The sequence below is a fragment of the Microcaecilia unicolor genome, chromosome 2 (genome assembly GCF_901765095.1).
Source record: "Microcaecilia unicolor chromosome 2, aMicUni1.1, whole genome shotgun sequence".
NCBI classification, from domain to species: Eukaryota; Metazoa; Chordata; class Amphibia; order Gymnophiona; family Siphonopidae; genus Microcaecilia; species Microcaecilia unicolor.
The window spans coordinates 505492480-505512151 of NC_044032.1; the positions used below are offsets into that span (position 1 = coordinate 505492480).

Here is a 19672-nt window from a genome sequence, read left to right on the forward strand (position 1 = left end):
CGAGGCTGTGTCGAACCTGGCCCCCAAATATTCTAGAGATTGCGAGGGGGTCAGGTAACTTTTGGCCATATTGACGACCCAGCCCAGAGATTGAAGGACTGAAACCACTCTGGCTGTAGCTAGATGACCCTTTTTCTCTGAGTCTGCTCTGATGAGCCAGTCGTCTAGGTACGGGTGAACCCGGATAACCTCTCGCCTGAGAAAGGCAGCTACTACCACCATTACCTTGGAGAAGGTTCGGGGAGCTGTGGCGAGGCCAAAAGGCAAGGCCCGAAACTGGAAATGTTTTCCCAACACCACAAACCGCAGAAACTTCTGGTGCGGGGGCCAAATTGGTATGTGCAAGTAAGCTTCTTTCAGGTCCGGAGACGTGAGAAACTCTCCTGGCTGTACTGCCACAATGACGGAGCGCAGGGTTTCCATGTGAAAATGCCGCACTCTTAAGGACTTCTTTAGCTCTTTTAAGTCCAGGATCGGGGGAAAAGACCCGCCTTTTCGTGGCACCACAAAGTAAATGGAGTAGCGGCCTAGCACTTGTTCGGCGGGAGGCACCGGGGGTCACAGCCCCTATCTGGCACAGACCGTGCAAAGTCTCCTCTACCGCCGCCCGTTTGGTGGCAGAACCGCATCGGGACTCCACAAACACATCTCTCACCGGGGCTTCGAATTCTATTCGTTATCAGTCTCTGATCAGGTCCAAGACCCACTGATCTGCGGAGATTTTGGCCCACTCCTCGAAAAAAGAGGGAAAGTCTTCCTCCGATGACAGGAAACGAGGAGGGGGCCGGCGCACCATCATTGAGAGAGTCGCCCCTGAACTCCAGGCCTTGAACCGGCAGCTGCGGAACGTTTGTCCGAGCGAAAGGAGTTTCTCTGCTGAAAGCGGGCACGCGAAGTGAACCCAGCAGCATGCCCCGGGTGGTACCTTCTAGCTTCACGGAAGCGAGGTCTGTAAGAGGAGCAGACCACCTGACCCTTAGAGGAAGGCTTCGGCCTATCTTCGGGCAAGCGCTGAGGTTTGGAATCTCCCAGATCTTTAACAATGTTTTCCAGCTCCTCACCAAACAGGAGAAGGCCTTGAAAGGGCAACTTCAACAACCTTGCTTAGAGGCCATGTCCACCGCCCAATGTTGTAGCCAAAGAGTGCGGCGAGCCGCCACTGCTACAGCCATATGTTTAGCCAAAGCTCTGACCATATCATAAAGGGCGTCAGCCAAAAAGGACAAGGCCGACTCCATCCGCGGAGCCACTTCAGATAAGGTCTCCGCTCCATCACCGGGCTGTTCCACTGCCTGCTGTAACCAAGCCAGACAGGCTCTAGCAGCATAACAACTGCATGCAGACGCCCGAACAGTGAGACCTGCCAAATCAAAGGACCGCTTCAGAGCTGCTCTTTGTCACAGCCGTGACCAGGGCATCCACTTTAGGCATTGCAAAGCGAGTCAAATGTTCCTCACTCAGGGGGTATAATTGCCCCATAGCCCTGGCAACCTTCAAAGGTCCCTCGGGGTCAGCCCATTGAGCCGAAATAAGCTCTTGGATGGAGTCATGCAAAGGAAAGGCTCGCGCAGGCTTTCTGGTACTAGCCATTCTTGGATTAACAGAGGAGGCTGTGCCACTCCCAGGATCTTCAATCGAGAGGGCTTGTAAGGCATCTGAAATAAGCGCTGGCAGCTCCTCGCGGTGGAAAATCCTCACCGCAGACGGATCATCAAGCTCCTGTGGCAATTCTGCACCCGACTCTGGCTCCTCAGCCCAAGAAGTTCTGCCAGACCCCTCAGAATCCTCATAGCCCGACCACAGGGGGGAAAAGGTGGGTGCGCCACACTCAGAAGGGGAATTAGCCCTTCTGCGTTTATCAGGAGGATAAGAAACAGGCAAAGCCAACTCCAAAAGGCCAGGATCCACCCGGGGGGGGGGGGGGGGGGGGGGGGGAGGCAGAGGGTCCGAAGAACCCTGTGGAAGAGCTCTTTTAAGCATGTACGCCCTATGCAGTATTAAAACAAAATCAGGGGAGAAAACCGCTCCCTGACAGCCCGGATCCTGCCCAGGGCTATCAGCACTATTATTAGCCTCACTCAGAGGGAATGTGGGAAAGGACAGGGAAAAGCAAGCTAATATGTCCACATCCACGGGGGCATGGGTAAGGCAGGGAAAGGGCTGACCTATGTGCCTTCAAAGTGAAGCTGCTATAGCCTCTAACACCCCGGCTAACAACTGGCAAGCCAGGAGCCACCCCCAGGCAGATTTTTGATGGAGCTCGAAGAAGCTGCAGCCACCCTGCTTGGGGAGATAAGAGAATACTGAAGAGGCAGTGGAGCTAGCTGGCCATGAGGCACTGTGAAAAATTGAGTGCTCTCTATCTCCCCCTGCTGGTTGATGGACACAACCCATAGGTAATGATTCCTTATCATCAAGCAGATGAAGCCGAGTATATATCATCACATTCATGGTTGATTTAATTATGAATTGCTAATGAGAGTGAATATTGGGCAGACTGGTCCGTTCAGGTTTTTATCTGCTGTTACTTAGTATGTTACTATTAATCCTCTCTGCTCCCGGGCTGATGTGCAAACCTCAGTTCTCACACAGGCACAAGCATCACATGTCACCTGACCTACTGGAACGTGCATGTGGCGACCTCTCAGCATACAGTGCCAGTGAATCAGAAGAGCCTTACATGTGCGCATCAAAGTGTTCCAAGTTCCAACTTCTGTTCCTTTCTTGCCTGCAGTGCTACGGCTCGAACTCAGAGAGGGACAGAGAGCCAACCAGAATTTTTTTTATGTACCATTAATTCTTGCGGGATTAGGTGGGGATGAGTAAGACTTCTGTCCCCATGTAACTCTCTAATTGAGAGTTCAAGGGTATAGAAAGAAAACACTTAAGCATACACCACTGCCTGCTTGACAAGGATGAGGAAATGACTGCAGAATGCCTTAAGCATACACCACTGCCTGCTTGACAAGGATGAGGAAATGACTGCAGAATGCCAATGGACATTAGAAAGGTTAACAGAATTTTCAACACAATAAGATCTCAATTAGCCCAGTATCAGCTATATAAGAACATCACAAGCATGCTATGGAGGTTAGATTCCTAAATGTCAAAGATTATTGCATACTGCAGTTGGTGGAACCGTCAAAAAGGAAGCTACTAAAACGATCAATGGTCATCATACTGCCTATGGGGATGGAAAAAGATCTCAGTATGTATCCATTTGGAAGAAAGGCAAGAGAGGAAAGACATGATAAACATTTAAATACCTCCGTGGCATAAGTGTACAGAAGGCAAATCTTTCAATTAAAAGGAAACTCTGGAATAAAGGGGTATAAATTGAAGGTGAACAGGTAAAGATTCAGGAGCAACCTATAGCAGTACTTCACAGAAATGGTGACAAATTCATGGAAACAGCTACTGGAGATGATGAATTGAGAAAAGCTTGGGACAATTAAATAGGATCTCCGAGGAAGATTAAGAGATATTAGATGGCATGGATGGGCTGATTGGATAAGCTATATGGTCTTTATCTGCCTTCATTTTCTCTGTTTCTATGTAAACAACTTGGGATCTAGTTCTCCATGGAATGCAGGACATGGTATAAGGGGTAAAGGTGGTATATCTGTTTGGTAATTGATCACAATTCAATTAAATCTGACATAAAATTGTTCTAGTATATTTACTTTGTAATCAAGCTATGTGGACTACCGTTAAAATAGGTTATTTTACTGCTAACCACAGTCATCAGCAACTAGGTCTCATTGCATAAATACTTGTACTAGAGTAGTACAAGTATTAAAGTGACACATCTTAAGAAGCACACATTGATACCTTACCCCCCACCCTTAAATACACTAAAACACACATACAAACACAAGAGTGGTTACCAGGGTCAAAAGTTTGCATGGAGGCATGGACTTCTAAGTTTGTGGGTGAACGAAACCGTGGTTCACCATTTCAGCTGAAACCCAATCTGCAGCTGAAATGCAAGCAACCCACCAGCCTCCCCCTCCTCCCAACCACAAGCTCTGCCCTCTCATCACCCGTAGGCCCTCCCCAGTACTATCTTTACAAGCCCTGGGGGTACAGTAGCCTCTTCAGGGCAGGAGTAACCCCAAGTTGCTCTGCCAAGGCTGACTCCACAGTCAAAATGGCTGCTATAACTTCCTATGACAACCAATTTGCGCTTGGAATCAGCATAGGCAGAAGCAATCCCCAGTAGCTCCTGCTCATGATGGCTCCAATTTTAAAATGGCTGCCATGAGGCAGCATCCATTTTGACTTAGAAGCCAGCATAGGCAGGAGCTCCTGCCCTGAAGAAACCACCAGGGCTTCTAAAGGTAGGCCATGCTAGTGGTTGTGGGGGTGGGGTACGGGGTTAGAGTTTCAGTTTCAGCTGAAAATGCCAAGCATGGCCGAACCTGGATGTTGGGCTAGTTTTGGTACCAAAGTCGAAATTCAGTCAGTCAGTCTCTAAATTTAAAGTCTATCTTTTCAGAAAAAAAAACAGATAAAAAAATGTATTCTTGTACTGAAAAAAATGGACGAAGGAAAACCAAAATGATTGCCAGTGTGTTTTAAAAAGGAAAGCTTTAAAAGTTAATAAAATCAAAAGCAGACCCAGTTGAGAAAAACAGAGCATTCGTACTGACAAGACAGACCAGCAATAAGGCAGATGAAAAATCAAATATGAAGTTTGCTGCAGATGCTAAAAAAATGTCTCAAGTATTTTTAAAGCAAAAAGCCCCTGAGGGAAAAAGGTGGACCTCCTTAGATGAAAGAGGAGCACTCAAGAACAACTAGGCATATGCATGGAACAAATTTCTCATCATGAGTCATTCTGGATTTTTATTTTTGGCTCCTTTTACATACATTAATAAAAAATGTAACATGCATTAAGAATTAAGGCTGCAGTTATTAAGCTGTGATAAAACAAAGCCATCTTAATACAGCAAAATTTGCTTCAGATTAGAACTTGTACAGTAATTCAGTCCCTCAAGTAAAAAAAACAAAAAACACAAAACCTTGTGCAGAAATTTTGCATTGCTATAGCTGAAATTATCACACCTTCCTGGCTTTACCTATAGAAGTCATGTCTGCTATCCAAGAACCCTCCCCCTCTTCAGAGGATTTTCCCTGGCAATTACCAGGGGTTTACCCAATGTAGGGGGGGGGGGGAGACAAGGGCAATCCTTAAGTTGCTCCTGCCCCACTAACACCCGGGTTCATAGTCTTGCGAACTAGAGAATGTTGGGCCTAATGATATTTGGTTCTGGGCAAAACAGAAGCTTTCTAAAAAAAACAAACAAAAAAAGAATAATTAAAACCAAACACAGAGACAGGCACAGTTTAAAGGGAATGAGTCAGCATAGGTTTAGCAAAGGCGGATCTTGCCTTAATACACTTAAATGTTTTTGAAGGTGTTGAACACATTTGGATAAAAAGTAAGCCAGTTAAATATAGTGTATTTGGATTTTCAGAAGGCATATTTAAGTCTCTCATAAGACTCTTCAGGAAAATGAAGTAATGAACTGGAAACATCTAGGACTAAATGGCAACAGTCCCAGGATTAAAGCAAGAGTGCAATAGGGCCAGAAAAGCCACTGCCTCCAAAGCTTGGACTACTGAACCATGCCTGCTCAATGGTGTAGTGTGGTTCAGCTGCCACAGGCTAAACACTGCTGTTGCTCGAGGTGTCTCCCTGATCCAAGGCGGTTGTGTTCACCATTGATGCAGAAACTGGGGCATATGCTTATGTTGCTGGGGAATATGTATGTGCAGATCTGCCCTACTCTGGGATTGCAGATATGCTAGTGGAATGGCATACAACAAGAATGGAGGGAGGGGGGCAGTGAGAAGAAATAAGGAGAGAGGAGAGAAAGAAACAAGGGGATTGGTTTACAAAAGGAGAAAGGGAGACTAAGGCTCATACTTCCCCATTTTATCCACCTACCTCCCATTTCCCCATAAGTAAATACTTGGGAAAAGCAGGACGCAGAACACAAGGTTACCTGCTATGTTCCTGGATACCTGCCCCTCCCACACTAAAACAGGACCCACCCCTTGTCTGGCCCTCTTGGTGATTTCACCCATGTCCTGTGTAACCCTTTACCTGAAAACGTTGGGAAACCTCAAATCTTAAACATTGAAACTAAAGCACTATCTGAAAAGCTAGTTTCCAGTTTGAATCCAACTGGAATCTATTACAGGTACAGACAATTTAATATTTTGCATCAAATCATGCCTGTAAGTATTAACATTTATCTTGTTTGATATAGCGCAGTAAGGATAGAACCTTCAGATGCATTTTTTTAAACGCTTTATCCACACCCCCACCCACACAAAAATATCCAAGCTGTGCTTTTAATAAACATCCCAAAGTGCAAACGTTGTTAAATGGTGAACTCACACTCATTGTAAACTTGAATTTAAATGGGGGCCCCTCAAAAAAGGCAGAGCAGTTGTCATCACTACCGGTCACCAGCCGATAGGGGCGGGTCTGCTTTATGTCCACACTGTTGACGACTTTGTTGTGGCCAGCAATCTCTCCTACAGAGGAGCCAGTATCCCACAGAAAGACAGCACCAAACCTTAAAAATAAAAAGAAAATGCATGCATTTGTACAGAGGGGCACATTGAGGAATTAACATTTATACCGTTCATTGCGCAGATGGGAAAAAGAACAAAAACTAGAAGGAATCAGAGGGGCCCTTTTTCTAAAGCTTAGATCATGCTAACTAGCGTTAGTATGCAATAAAACACCACGTGACATAGGACTTGCAGCATTTAGCATGTGCTAAGCTTTAATAAAAGGGCTCTTAAGTGCTGTTTGAAGACTAGGATTCCTGAATCCATTTTGGAAGCCCTAAGAGGTGGTCCTTACCCTGATCAGTGATGAAAAGCTCATCCTGCCACTGTGGATACAGAGAACACTTTACTTATGGCTAAGAGGGCCCTATTATGAGTTGGTCTCTTCTGGTATGTTTTGTTTAGCATTTCACAGACAGAACATGCCTTATTTGGTAAAACTATTCCAAGGGCAGAGTTTTGCTTTTCACTGCATGAGCACAGAAATGGACAGAGGACAGGTCTAATCTGATAGAAGTCTCTCCAGAGCTGCAAATACTCCTATGGCTGTAAGTCACCTCCAGCCTGGGCAGCTGTGACCGCTCTGACTGCCAAGCAGCCAACTGTGGCATCAGCATCCACACTGGTCCTCCCCCCCCCCCCCCCACCCCCCTCAGTCCCTGTGAATTTATGATAAAAGGCGGAAAGCTAACTGCTGCAGTCTATGCTATTTCTGTAGAGTCAGCTCTCCTTGTACAGATTAACAATGATTTTCATGACATTGTATCATTTAACACTACAGCAATTAATTTTTCTCCTCAAAAATGTCCCTCTGGCTAGGGTTTACTGGTAGGTCTCTCAGGAGCCAGCATTAAAACAGACCTTTAATCCATACTGAAACGAATGCATCTTAAGAGATGGATGGATTATTATCAATATTTACATTTAATTTTTCCTCATTATTTATATTCTAGGATATCTATTAAGTTCTCAGTTTCAGTTTGGATTTGGAGGCTGCAATTAATTTTGCCCCAGAAGCAGGTGTTTCAAAAGCTGAAAACAGCGAGACTGATGACTGTGTTGGGTATTTAATGCTCCTATTCAGCATGGAGTCTCCGGAATTAACATCCTAAGAGCAGGACACCGAATGAACAAGGGATTTTTAAAAGTTGAATATAAGTTAAGAAGCATATACTGAGATCACAGTTGCTGCATACAACATGGAATTGAAAATCTAAATATTAGAACATTATACATTTATATTGTGTCTGATCTAATGCAGGACCCTATTACAATGATATACGTCTGTTCATTGACAAAAGTCAGTTTTGTTAATACCACCTTAAAAGGAGCACCATTAAAAAAAATACTGTGATGTAAATATCTGAGATCCCAACGTAGGATTTGATTATCTATTCTTATCATTTTAAGTTATGAGATCACAATTCTTATAAAGACAGCAGCAGACAATCATACAAAAACAGTTAAATTAACTAAATGAGTAGTGTTTGTTGGATTGTCTTGAATCTGGATTACACAAGGCTCGAAACAGCTGTTACTAAGTAGGGGTCACAGAAAGCACAGCATTCCTCTGCTCAGACAGGCCAACTTAGACTGGGTTATCTTAACAGGTGAGGCCTACAATAGAACCATTAGCTCTTCCTAGAAGCCTGCTTGAAAAAGGCACAAGCATAAGTAATTTTGGACCACAGCCCCATGAATTTGTGAAAGCATTTTACAACTTTACTTGGTAAGAAAAACAAAACAAAACATGTTTTAGAGAATGAGCTTGATAAAACCGTGCATGTGTAACCACTGTTTTACTAAAGTACTTGTTCCTTAAGTACATAGACCACAAGCTATTATGTCAGGATTCCAAACCCAAGATATTAAAAGTGCATCCGCTCCATATTACCACTTAGCAATGGGGAAGCATTAACTTTACGATATTCCACTATAGTAATGCTCCAAAGAATACTTGATTTGCAAACCACCTCGTGTCCTTTCTGGAGGGGAGCTGCATAATTGCAGAGCAATGTTTGTCATAAGAACTAGCATATCTTTTGGCAAATAAAGCAAAACACACCAATAAATTTAAAAAAAAAAAAAAGACCCAACAAGGAAGTGTACAATGAAAAAAAAAAAAAAAAGTTAGATGCAGTACAGCAATTCAAAATGTGCAAAAAATGTTCTTACACAATATGGAAAACATTACAGTCAATATCAAACTACATAAAAAAACTGGGAGGCTAAAAGTTATGTGCACAGAGAAATAAAAATCAAGTTTGGTTGGACTCCACTCCCCACACCCTCAAATTCTTTCAATTTTAATTGTAACATGTGTTTATAATGTTAACGCATGTAAATGAACTTCAAGCACGGCCAATGTTGTGCACATTGTATATCCAGGCTGCCCATCAATATTAAGCTGTACAATCCCTTTCTCTCCCTTAGGCCAATGTTTCTCAACCTTCTGAGGTTACACCTTGCAAGTCAGGCTTTTAGAATTCAGGTTGCATAAGTCAGATTAGCATATATATGAGTGCCTGTTATATGCAAAATTTCTCATACTACAGTAATTCTGAAAACCTGACTGGTTAGGTGTGTCCACGGGAGATTGTTGAAAAGTCCTGCCTTTAGAGATCCTTTCTGCTTGTCCCATGCTTTAACTTCAGACAAAGCTCTCCTCTCATCACCTGTGCTGGGAGGCTGTTCCATGCATTCACCATCCTTTGATTAAAGAAATTTCCTTAGGTGATAGGATGAAAGTAAGAACCCCTGGACCTATGATACCTGATTTCAGAGCTTCTTTCAACCAAAAGAGGCCCACCTCCTCAGTATTTATATCACAGAGTATTAATAGAACTAAAAAATGAACTTGCGGAGCTACTGTTAGAAATATGCAATCTGTCCCTAAAATCGAGTGTAGTACCGGAAGACTGGAGGGTAGCCAATGTTACTCCGATTTTTAAGAAGGGTTCCAGAGGAGATCCGGGAAATTATAGACCGGTGAGTCTGACGTCGGTGCCGGGCAAGATGGTGGAGGCTATTATTAAGAATAAAATTGCAGAGCATATACAAAAACATGGACTGATGAGACAAAGTCAGCACGGATTTAGTGAAGGGAAGTCTTGCCTCACCAATCTAATGCATTTTTTTGAGGGGGTAAGCAAACATGTGGACAATGGGGAGCCGGTTGATATTGTATATCTGGATTTTCAGAAGGCGTTTGACAAAGTGCCGCACGAAAGACTCCTGAAGAAATTGTAGAGCCATGGAATCGGAGGTAGGGTATTATTATGGATTAAGAACTGGTTGAAAGATAGGAAGCAGAGAGTAGGATTGCGTGGTCAGTATTCTCAGTGGAGGAGGGTAGTTAGTGGGGTCCCGCAGGGGTCTGTGCTGGGTCCGTTGCTTTTTAATGTATTTATAAATGACCTAGAGATGGGAATAACTAGTGAGGTAATTAAATTCGCCGATGACACAAAATTATTCAGGGTCGTCAAGTCGCAGGAGGAATGTGAACGATTACAGGAGGACCTTGCGAGACTGGGAGAATGGGCGTGCAAGTGGCAGATGAAGTTCAATGTTGACAAGTGCAAAGTGATGCATGTGGGTAAGAGGAACCCGAATTATAGCTACGTCTTGCAAGGTTCCGCGTTAGGAGTTACGGATCAAGAAAGGGATCTGGGTGTCGTCGTCGATGATACGCTGAAACCTTCTGCTCAGTGTGCTGCTGCGGCTAGGAAAGCGAATAGAATGTTGGGTGTTATTAGGAAGGGTATGGAGTCCAGGTGTGCGGATGTTATAATGCCGTTGTATCGCTCCATGGTGCGACCGCACCTGGAGTATTGTGTTCAGTACTGGTCTCCGTATCTCAAAAAAGATATAGTAGAATTGGAAAAGGTACAGCGAAGGGCGACGAAAATGATAGTGGGGATGGGACGACTTTCCTATGACGAGAGGCTGAGAAGGCTAGGGCTTTTCAGCTTGGAGAAGAGACGGCTGAGGGGAGATATGATAGAAGTGTATAAAATAATGAGTGGAATGGATCGGGTGGATGTGAAGCGACTGTTCACGCTATCCAAAAATACTAGGACTAGAGGGCATGAGTTGAAGCTACAGTGTGGTAAATTTAAAACGAATCGGAGAAAATGTTTCTTCACCCAACGTGTAATTAGACTCTGGAATTCGTTGCCGGAGAACGTGGTACGGGCGGTTAGCTTGACGGAGTTTAAAAAGGGGTTAGATAGATTCCTAAAGGACAAGTCCATAGACCGCTATTAAATGGACTTGGAAAAATTCCGCATTTTTAGGTATAACTTGTCTGGAATGTTTTTACGTTTGGGGAGCGTGCCAGGTGCCCTTGACCTGGATTGGCCACTGTCGGTGACAGGATGCTGGGCTAGATGGACCTTTGGTCTTTCCCAGTATGGCACTACTTATGTACTTATGTAGATATTTGTCCAGTCTCCTGCCCTTCTTCCAAAGTATAATCATAAAGCAAACGAACAATGACCTTCAACACCAACTTCTGAACTAACTCCATTCTGTTTATATTAAAGGTGTGGTCCCCAGAACTGCCCACAGTAGATAGTTACACAGAGGCATTATCACCTTTTTCTTGTGGGCCATTCCTCTTCCTATGCACCCAAGCATCCTTCTGCCTTGTCCTCAACTTTTCTACTTAAAATCAGATAATTCCCAGCTCCTGCTCTTTTTTTTTTTTTTTTAATGAACTGAAGTACTTCGCTCATTATATTCTACTGCTTTTAAGTTCTTGCAGCACAAATGTATGACCCTGAATTTTAACATAAAAAACCTTATCTGCCAAATTCTAAGCCATTCTTCAAGCTTTGCTAGATTCCTCCTTGTGCTATCTAACTCTTCCACAGCCATCTACCCTGTGGTAGATTATGGTATCATCCACAACTGAATGCATATCCCTAATGATCATTTTCTAGAATGCATACAACAAAATGTATAAATACAAACAGAATATGAGAAGGGGGAATTTTCCTTTTATAAGAGCTGAAAGTGGAAACTAGAAATCGATAACTTCTTGAAATACACTGGGACCCTCCACCCCTTTTTTTAAGCTTCTATACACACCACACAGCCAGTACACCCCTTCTAGTAGAGTATGTACATTAATCGTCACAACAAAACAAAAGCTTATAAATAAAATACAAATGTCAGTACAATAAGCACATGAATATAACGTTATCACAATATTCCAAAATACCAAAAATCTCCCATCCTTAACTGTGTGCAAACTAGAAGAAAAAGCAAAGATATTTACCTGTAGCTGGTGTTCTCAGACGACAGCAGGCCACTTATTGCCACATGTGGGTGACATCATCCGATGGTGCCCCAATGCGGACACTGAATCGCTAGCACTACAGAAATTTCTAACAGCATTCCAATGTGCATGCACTGGTGCCTTCCCGCCAGACGCTTGAGTGCTGGTCTCTCCATCAGGTGAAAAGCATTGAGTGATGAGAGTGAAGTTTTAAAAGATTTTTATGTTGATTGTTTTTTTGATATTTTAGTTTAGTTAGTTCAGTAATATGTTGGTGTGAGGAGTTGTATTTTGATTTATGTATATTTTGTAAACCGCTGAGAACCTTTGGATTGTGTGGTATAAAAGTTTTAAAATAAAAATAAAATAAATAAGAGTACATCAAAAAACTCCTGCTAGAGGAAGTGGGAGGGCATGTGAGAATAAACGGCCTGCTGCCCTTGGAGAATACCAGCTACAGGTGTCTTTGCCTTCTCTGAGGACAAGCAGGCCATGCTATTCCCACATGTGGAAATTCCTAGCTACCAGGTTCACTGAATGCAAGAAAGCTAGGATAATGGAGTCTCAAATCATTGAGACAATCTCCAATCAACCTGATCCCATATATATAATCGCTGTGTAGGTGCAGCCTGGAACAGAATAAAACAGGGCCTAGAAGGGTAGAGTTGGATTCTAGGTACTGAATAGATTCTGCAGAACTGCCTGTCTGAAACGACTGTCGCATCAGGTGTTCTGATCCAAACAGTAGTGGATGTGAATGTGTGGACTTGCAAATCTCCTCTATGGAGGCTGATCTCAAGTGGGCAACTGATACAGCCATGACTTGTTTCTCAAGAGTCAGCCCAACCAGGGCATAAGCAAAAAAGATGCAGTCTGCTATCCCTGTTCAGGTCAAAAGAAAAGTTGTATGGACTGTCTATGGGCTTTAGTTCACTCCAGATAGAAGGCTAACACTCGCTTGCAGTCTAAAGTATGTAGTACACTTTCGCCAGGATGGGAACGAGATCTGTGGAAAAATGTTGGAAAGACAATTGACTGGTTAAGATGGAACTCTAATACTACCTTAGGAAGGAACTTGAGGTGTGTGCGTGTGGAGGGCTACTTTGTTGTGATGAAGTTTAACATATGGTGGATGAGTTACTAGGGCTTGGAGCTCACCGACTCTATGAGCTGAAGTGACCACCACCACCAGAAATAGAACTTTCCAGGTCAGAAACTTCAAATGGCACATGTCGAGAGGCTCAAACAGAGCTTTCATAGCTGGGTGAGGCCTATGTTGAGATCCCATGATACAACTGGAGGTTTGGTACGGGGCTTGTCAACAAACCTCTCATGAAACAAACAATACCTGGAATAGAACCTCCACCCTTCCTCCCCTGGTGGCACGGGCTTGACAGCTCGGGTCTGCAGAAGGGCGGAAATTTCCTCTATAAGTGCTTGCTTGTGCATAGAGCTGATGTAAGATGCTTGCAGGGGACAATTTGGAGGTGTACCCAAAATAGACTATTTGAAGAACCCACTGGTTGGAGGTTATAAGGGGCCATCTGTGATGGTAAAGTGAGCGTCCCTCCAACCGGTAGGTCGTATGGAACAGATACTCTTGGGTGGCTATGCTCTGCTGGAGCCAGTCAAAAGCCTGTGCCCTGCTTTGACTATGAAACCTGCTAGGACTTCTGGGGATGGGACTGGCGAGGCCTGGGACACTAGCCTGAGTCACCTGAGTGAACTGGGCTGAGTGCTGGTATCTATGCCTTTGACAGTAGTAGGACCTGCACCTCTGACCAGTCGAAAATCTTCTTGTGGAAGAAGATGCAGATGGAGATCCATGCTCGAGCATCAGGTAGGAAGGCATCAGCGCATGCTCGGTGGGACATTGGTAGAACTTTCTACAGTGTTAGCGGTTCAGTGTCTACATCGGGGCTCTGTCGGATGATATCGCCCAGATGTGAGAATAGCCCAGCCTGCTTGTCCTCGGAGAAAACAAATTAACCCTCACTATCCATCCTTATATTCCACATGCCCCAACACTATAATCAAATATAACCACTAAAACAGACTGTCACTCCCTATGGAAACTACACTTTATATAATCACTCCTCTCTATTACACACTATGTTCCCTATATCACCCAACTGTCAAAAATGTCTTTAAACACTGCCCACACACCTTTCCAGCTGTCCTCAACTAAAAAATAAAGTAAATGCCCCCCCCCCCCCCCCCCCCCCCCCAAACTGCACCTAACACCTGTACTTTCCCCAATCATGCCAACCCAGGAGAAAGCCAAAAAATAAACTTTGGGGCTCATTTTCAAAGCACTTAAGTTCCATAGGTTACTATGTAACTTTGCAAGTCTAAGGCCCTATTTACTAAGCCGCACTGTAGCCGTGCAAAGCTTTAGACACCCAGTGTCTCTATCATTAGTGCGTGCTAAAACGTTTGCGTGCCTACAGCGCAGCTTAGTAAACAGGGCCCTAAGTGTTTTGAAAATATGCCTCCATATAAACATCTAAAGGCAGCAGGTTTTGTTAAAACACACAAACTAGGAGTACCTTAAATATACTCTCCCCCTCCAAAAAAAGAAAAAAAACAATATACAAGCCCAAATACTAAGCACATAAAAGCCCCTGCACTTAATATCCACAAAAGCACCCTAAGCCCTTCATGTGAGTACATTTTGCAATTTTATAATCAGAAGCTCACATTTACACACCTTTTGCACATGTAAATTTATAAAACATTAACACTTATGAAAGCAAGTGAACACTTACCTGCAAAAGTGGTAGCAGGATGTAGTGCTATTTTAATTTATGCAAATTAAAAATATACATTCAAACTAACAACTTGTATAAAAAGTAATCAATCCAAAGGATGTACGAAAAAGATCAGTACAATGTAAAAAAAAAAACCAACAACAACTACTTTTGGATCCCAAGATTTTTAAATCAGAGGATCTAGGGAAAATTAACAGTGAATGCTACTATTAAGCTTGACCGTAAACAGAGATATATTTTGCTAGAAAACACCCTCTCAAGTGCCAGTCTTACTCCACCTCCACTTTTAATAATAAATTCAGTCATGTCATTGACATTTCCCATGTTTCCTTCAAAGGAATGCACAATTCTATTGTTAATTTTATACAAACTAAATGCCATTAGAAAAAAAAAGTTCCTTAACAACGGAAAAAGGTTGGCTCATAAGGAACCCTCAGTGAAAAGATTTCCTTTACTCCCAGTACAAGCATTTTTTTTAGTGATTCCAACAATATGCTCTTATAGCAATAGTAAAACTTACAACAGCAATTTTAGCAAATCACTGACAAATGCTGTTTTGGGGAGAGAAGATGGGTAGCATGACTAACTGAAGGCAATTTCTAACTATGTGCCATGTTGTCTTAGAATTTTGTAATGTTTCCTTTTATAAATCTTTTGGTTCAGTTTGGAAATAATCTTATCTTTTACCCTAATCAGCTGAAGACATTTCTTGCAAAGACATGGAATCTCTAATCAGGTGCAGGGGGTATGCAATAGATTCATTAAGTGGTAGATCTAGGTAGTTATTTGGATGTCATTTAGCTGTTAACTTTTTTGTTTTGTTATGGCTTCTTTACTTTGATTTGTTTAGTATAAGCCATTTCCTGATAGATCCTCCTTACTGGGGACCAATGGAGAGACAATCACCTTTTTTTCCCCCTTTATATGCACTTTTACGTTTAAAGTGATGTGTTTTATTGGCGAGGTTCTGTTCCCCAACATTGAGGCCTGTATGTGTCAAAGTGCGTAAATAAATTAACACACCTACTAAGTAACCAATCTTACAAAGGCCCCCTGCCCCCTATGCTTGTTTCTCTGCCCCTGTAGCAGAGGAGTAGCCTAGTGGTTAGTGCAGTGGACTTTGATCCTGGGGAACCGAGTTAGATTCCCACTGCAGCTCCTTGTGACTCTGGGCAAGTCACTTAATCCGCCATTGCCCCTGGTACAAAATAAGTACCTGAATATATGTAACCCGCTTTGAATGTAGTTGTAAAAACCTCAGAAAGGCGGTATATCAAGTCCCATTTCCCTTTCTCTCTAAGCTGTTTTCTGCTCTCAGATAAGTTTTGCTGTTAAAAAAATGCAAGCAAAAGTGCTTTTCCCAGAAGTCGCCCTCGCACGACAGTTCCAGACCTCACGGAAAATTTTACACTTTAAAAAACGTTAGGTGCTCCTTTCTGTGTATCACTTGGAATGTTCATTTTAATACTAATCAGCTCGCTGTAATACATTTGCATAGGATTATCATTGCCTGCTACTGCAACCGGTAAGATGGATGCAGAACCCCTTTGTACATTACTCACTAATTAACATGCACGCCAAACTAGATAGGACCAGTCAAAATTGGGCGTTCCTAGCAAGGTAAGCTTTGTGTATCACCCCCCCCCCCCCTCAAGTCAGACCAATGGTCCATCTAGCCCAGTATTCTGCTTCCAACAGTGGCCAATTCAGGTCACAAGTACCGGACATAATCCCAAATAGTAGCAAGATTCATGCTACTGATCCCAGGAACAAGAAGTATACATGCTAATTCCAACAGCAATTATTTTGGAATGTGGTGGGAGCTATGTATTGTAGTTAGTGCACAGTAACACGGTGCCACTGATACAAATAGAAGACATTAGAACATCTACTATTACCACACAGGTTTTGTACTTGCTGGCACTTTTCACAAATGCCTTTAAAAATGAAGATGTTTCAACACTTACACTTGGTTTTTGTGCTTCTATATTTTTGCAATCAAACTATCCAAAGCAGCAAACACCCTCTTTTTCTTCCCCAGCTTTGCAAAAAAAAAAAAAAAAAAAAAAAAAAGTGCCCTTAGACATTACTTACTTCTCCCTGCCTTCACCGACAACAGCGATCCTCTTGCTGTCCTCGGTCCAAGCGATGTCCTTAATTTTTCCAGCAAAAGGCTGATACTCATACTTTAGCAAGTGTTCCTTCTGTGTGGTATCCCAGATCCTCAGTTTCCCAGAGACATCTACCATAACAAAGATGAACATACCACTCAAGCAAGAACTGCCAATCATGTGGCTCATCTGTCTATACAAGACCTCAGCTCTATGCAACACAAGCTTTACACATACTAAATAATCTCCATAGATAACCACCTACACAGATTAAAAAAAACAAAGAATAGTTATAATTGCCAGTTGGAATGCACAATATCCTAACATTAAAGAATTCTAGATCTTTCAAGTAGGAAAGCCCAACATTCAAGTTAATATGAAAAGAATAGAACAAAAAGGTTATAATAAAAAAAGCACTTGACTTGTGCTGCAGCCTCTTATCAAGAAACAAATGTGCATCTAGCACTAATCAATTTGAAATGCTACCCAGAATGTCCAATCACTGGCCTAAAACCCAACTCTCAGTCATGACAATTTTTGTTGCAAGTGATATTACACTTCTAGTTGGAAAAGATTTTTTTTTTTTGGTTGGGGAAGGGAGCACCACCAATACACACTTAAATTTCAATGGAAAGCTTGGCATCTATGATTATCTGCAAATAATGGCAGATTTTTCACCCCCCCCCCCAACCACCTGAGTCAAACATCCTTTCTGCAGAAGTAGCTGTCAAGGACCTCAGCATAAGAAGCTGAAAAGGTTGCAGCCCTGAACCAGGGTACTAAATCTTGATTAAGTAAAAGTTTTTGCAAGTCCAATATTCTTTTCCATCTGTACCAAAAGTATGTGACCTACTTTTTACTGAATATTATAGCTTCACCTTCTTCCTATAACTGAGGACCAGTGTCCTAAAAACACTCCTGTTCACTATTGCTACAAGCAGTTTTCAAGACTCCAACTGTACTATCAGCACAGGAAGTAAATAATTCAGGCTAATATAGTGCAACACCTCAAAGCTAAGTTACTTAACTGTAGCAGTTTGAGGATAGCAGGCATATGTTCTCACATATGGCCGTCATCCATGGAGCCTGGTGCAGACACTGCCAAGTGCACTGTACACATGAGCCCGACATTCAAACGGGACCAGCAGTATAGTACTAAAGCTAGGATGACTACACCAAGGGGAGGTGGGAGGGATGCGAGAATATATGTCTGCTGTACTCTTGAGAACACCTGCTACAGGTAAGTAACTTACGTTTCTCCAAGGACAAGCAAGCATAATATTCTCACATATGGGACACACTAGCTACCAGGCTCACAACATAAATGAATTCTGCTAGTTGATAGTGAACCTGGTGGAAAAAGGGGTCAGAGGGCGGAATTGACTTTTAAGCAGTAAAACCTTTGCAGGAGTGCTTGTCCAAAACAGCTATCACTTCTAGAATGCTGCTCCAGACAGTAGTGAGCAGCGAAGGTGCAGATAGAAGACCACATAGCCATCTTACAAATTTCTTCAAAGGAGGCAGAGCGGAAATGGGCTACTGAAGCTGCCATGGCTCTTACATTGTGAGCACTGACCCAGCCATGAAGGGTCAATCCAGCCTGAGTATATATGTAGGAGACAGTCAGCCAAGTAGATATACTGGGCCTGACATTCAGACTGCAGAAGGAAACCAGGTTAGCTCCCACAGTCAGCGGTCAGCCCGGACATTCAATCCCAGGTCGTTTCTGGTGGCCAGCAATGAACATCCAGGTGTCTTTTGGCCGGTTTAAAAACTGACCAAGTCAATATTCAGTGCTACCCAATGACGTTTAAACTGGCCAAAAGATATTCCTGCTATTTATTCATTTTTCAATTATTTTTTAAATATATTCTCCAAAGATATATCATACAGTAAGTTTTGATACTCTTATTATGGTTTTATTTTTTATTTAATTTTTATCTCCATTTCTAAATATCGTTTATATTTGTAAGAGTGTTATATTAAAATATAAAATTAATTTGGTACAGAGGTAAAATCTTGTGAGGCAGTACTTATTTCATTATCATAGATTTAATTATGTAATAACTGTTTATATATTTTATGATGCTTGATAGTTCTATGAGAAAAAGTAAAACACACCATGTTCTGGTTGTTTTAATATAAATTTAATATATATGCATTTAAGTATTGACTGTATGTAAAACACACCATTTTCTGGTTATTTTCATATCAATGCATTTAAACATCGATTGTATGATTTTATATATATAGACCATTATTTTTATTTTTTTATTATTTTTGTAAGGGTTGATATGAAAAATCTTTTTTAAGAATTATCTTTTTTATTATATAACAAAGAGCCTTGGCTTTATATGTTAAACACATGTAGTGTTTATGTTACAATATTTACGGTTCCTATTGTCTTATTGTTTTAAAGTTGAATATATGTGTATTTGTGTGTATATATACATATGTATATTATTCTAAAAAAATGTTTATGTTAATACAGACCCGACGCAGACGCTCAGCGCTGAAACACGGACCGTGTCGGGTCCATTCAAAGATTTGTTCCTCAAAATACATGATTAAAGGTTTTAGTCCCCTTTTTTTGAAGGTTCCTGGTACTTTTTTGTTTTGCTCTTTGCTAGATATTTATGACAGTCGTGAAGTTTCCTGTGAAGCTTATGGAATTCTGCGAAGGATGGAGTACTCTGTATTAGACATTTTAAGTAAATTGTGGAATAAAAGTTGATAATCCAATATGCGATTGATTAGCGTTGAAGCTTGAAAAGTTTTTCTGCCAAAAGAGTCCAATGTTCTAGCTCAGTGATGGCGAACCTTTCAGAGACCGAGTGCCCAAACAGCAACCCAAAATCTAATTATTTATCGCGAAGTGCCGGTACTCATTATGGGCGGGGTCACCACATATGACTCCACCC

The 19672-nt window shown here is 42.2% G+C and overlaps 1 protein-coding gene across 1 annotated transcript in view; it reads right to left on the bottom strand.

Moving 5' to 3' along the window:
- Positions 1-19672, bottom strand: part of WDR1 (WD repeat domain 1) — an 82400-nt gene that overhangs the window by 51993 nt on the left and 10735 nt on the right. Inside the window, 2 exon segments of the mRNA XM_030191187.1 lie at positions 6410-6590; positions 16735-16882. Coding sequence (XP_030047047.1) covers positions 6410-6590; positions 16735-16882 — 329 coding nt within the window.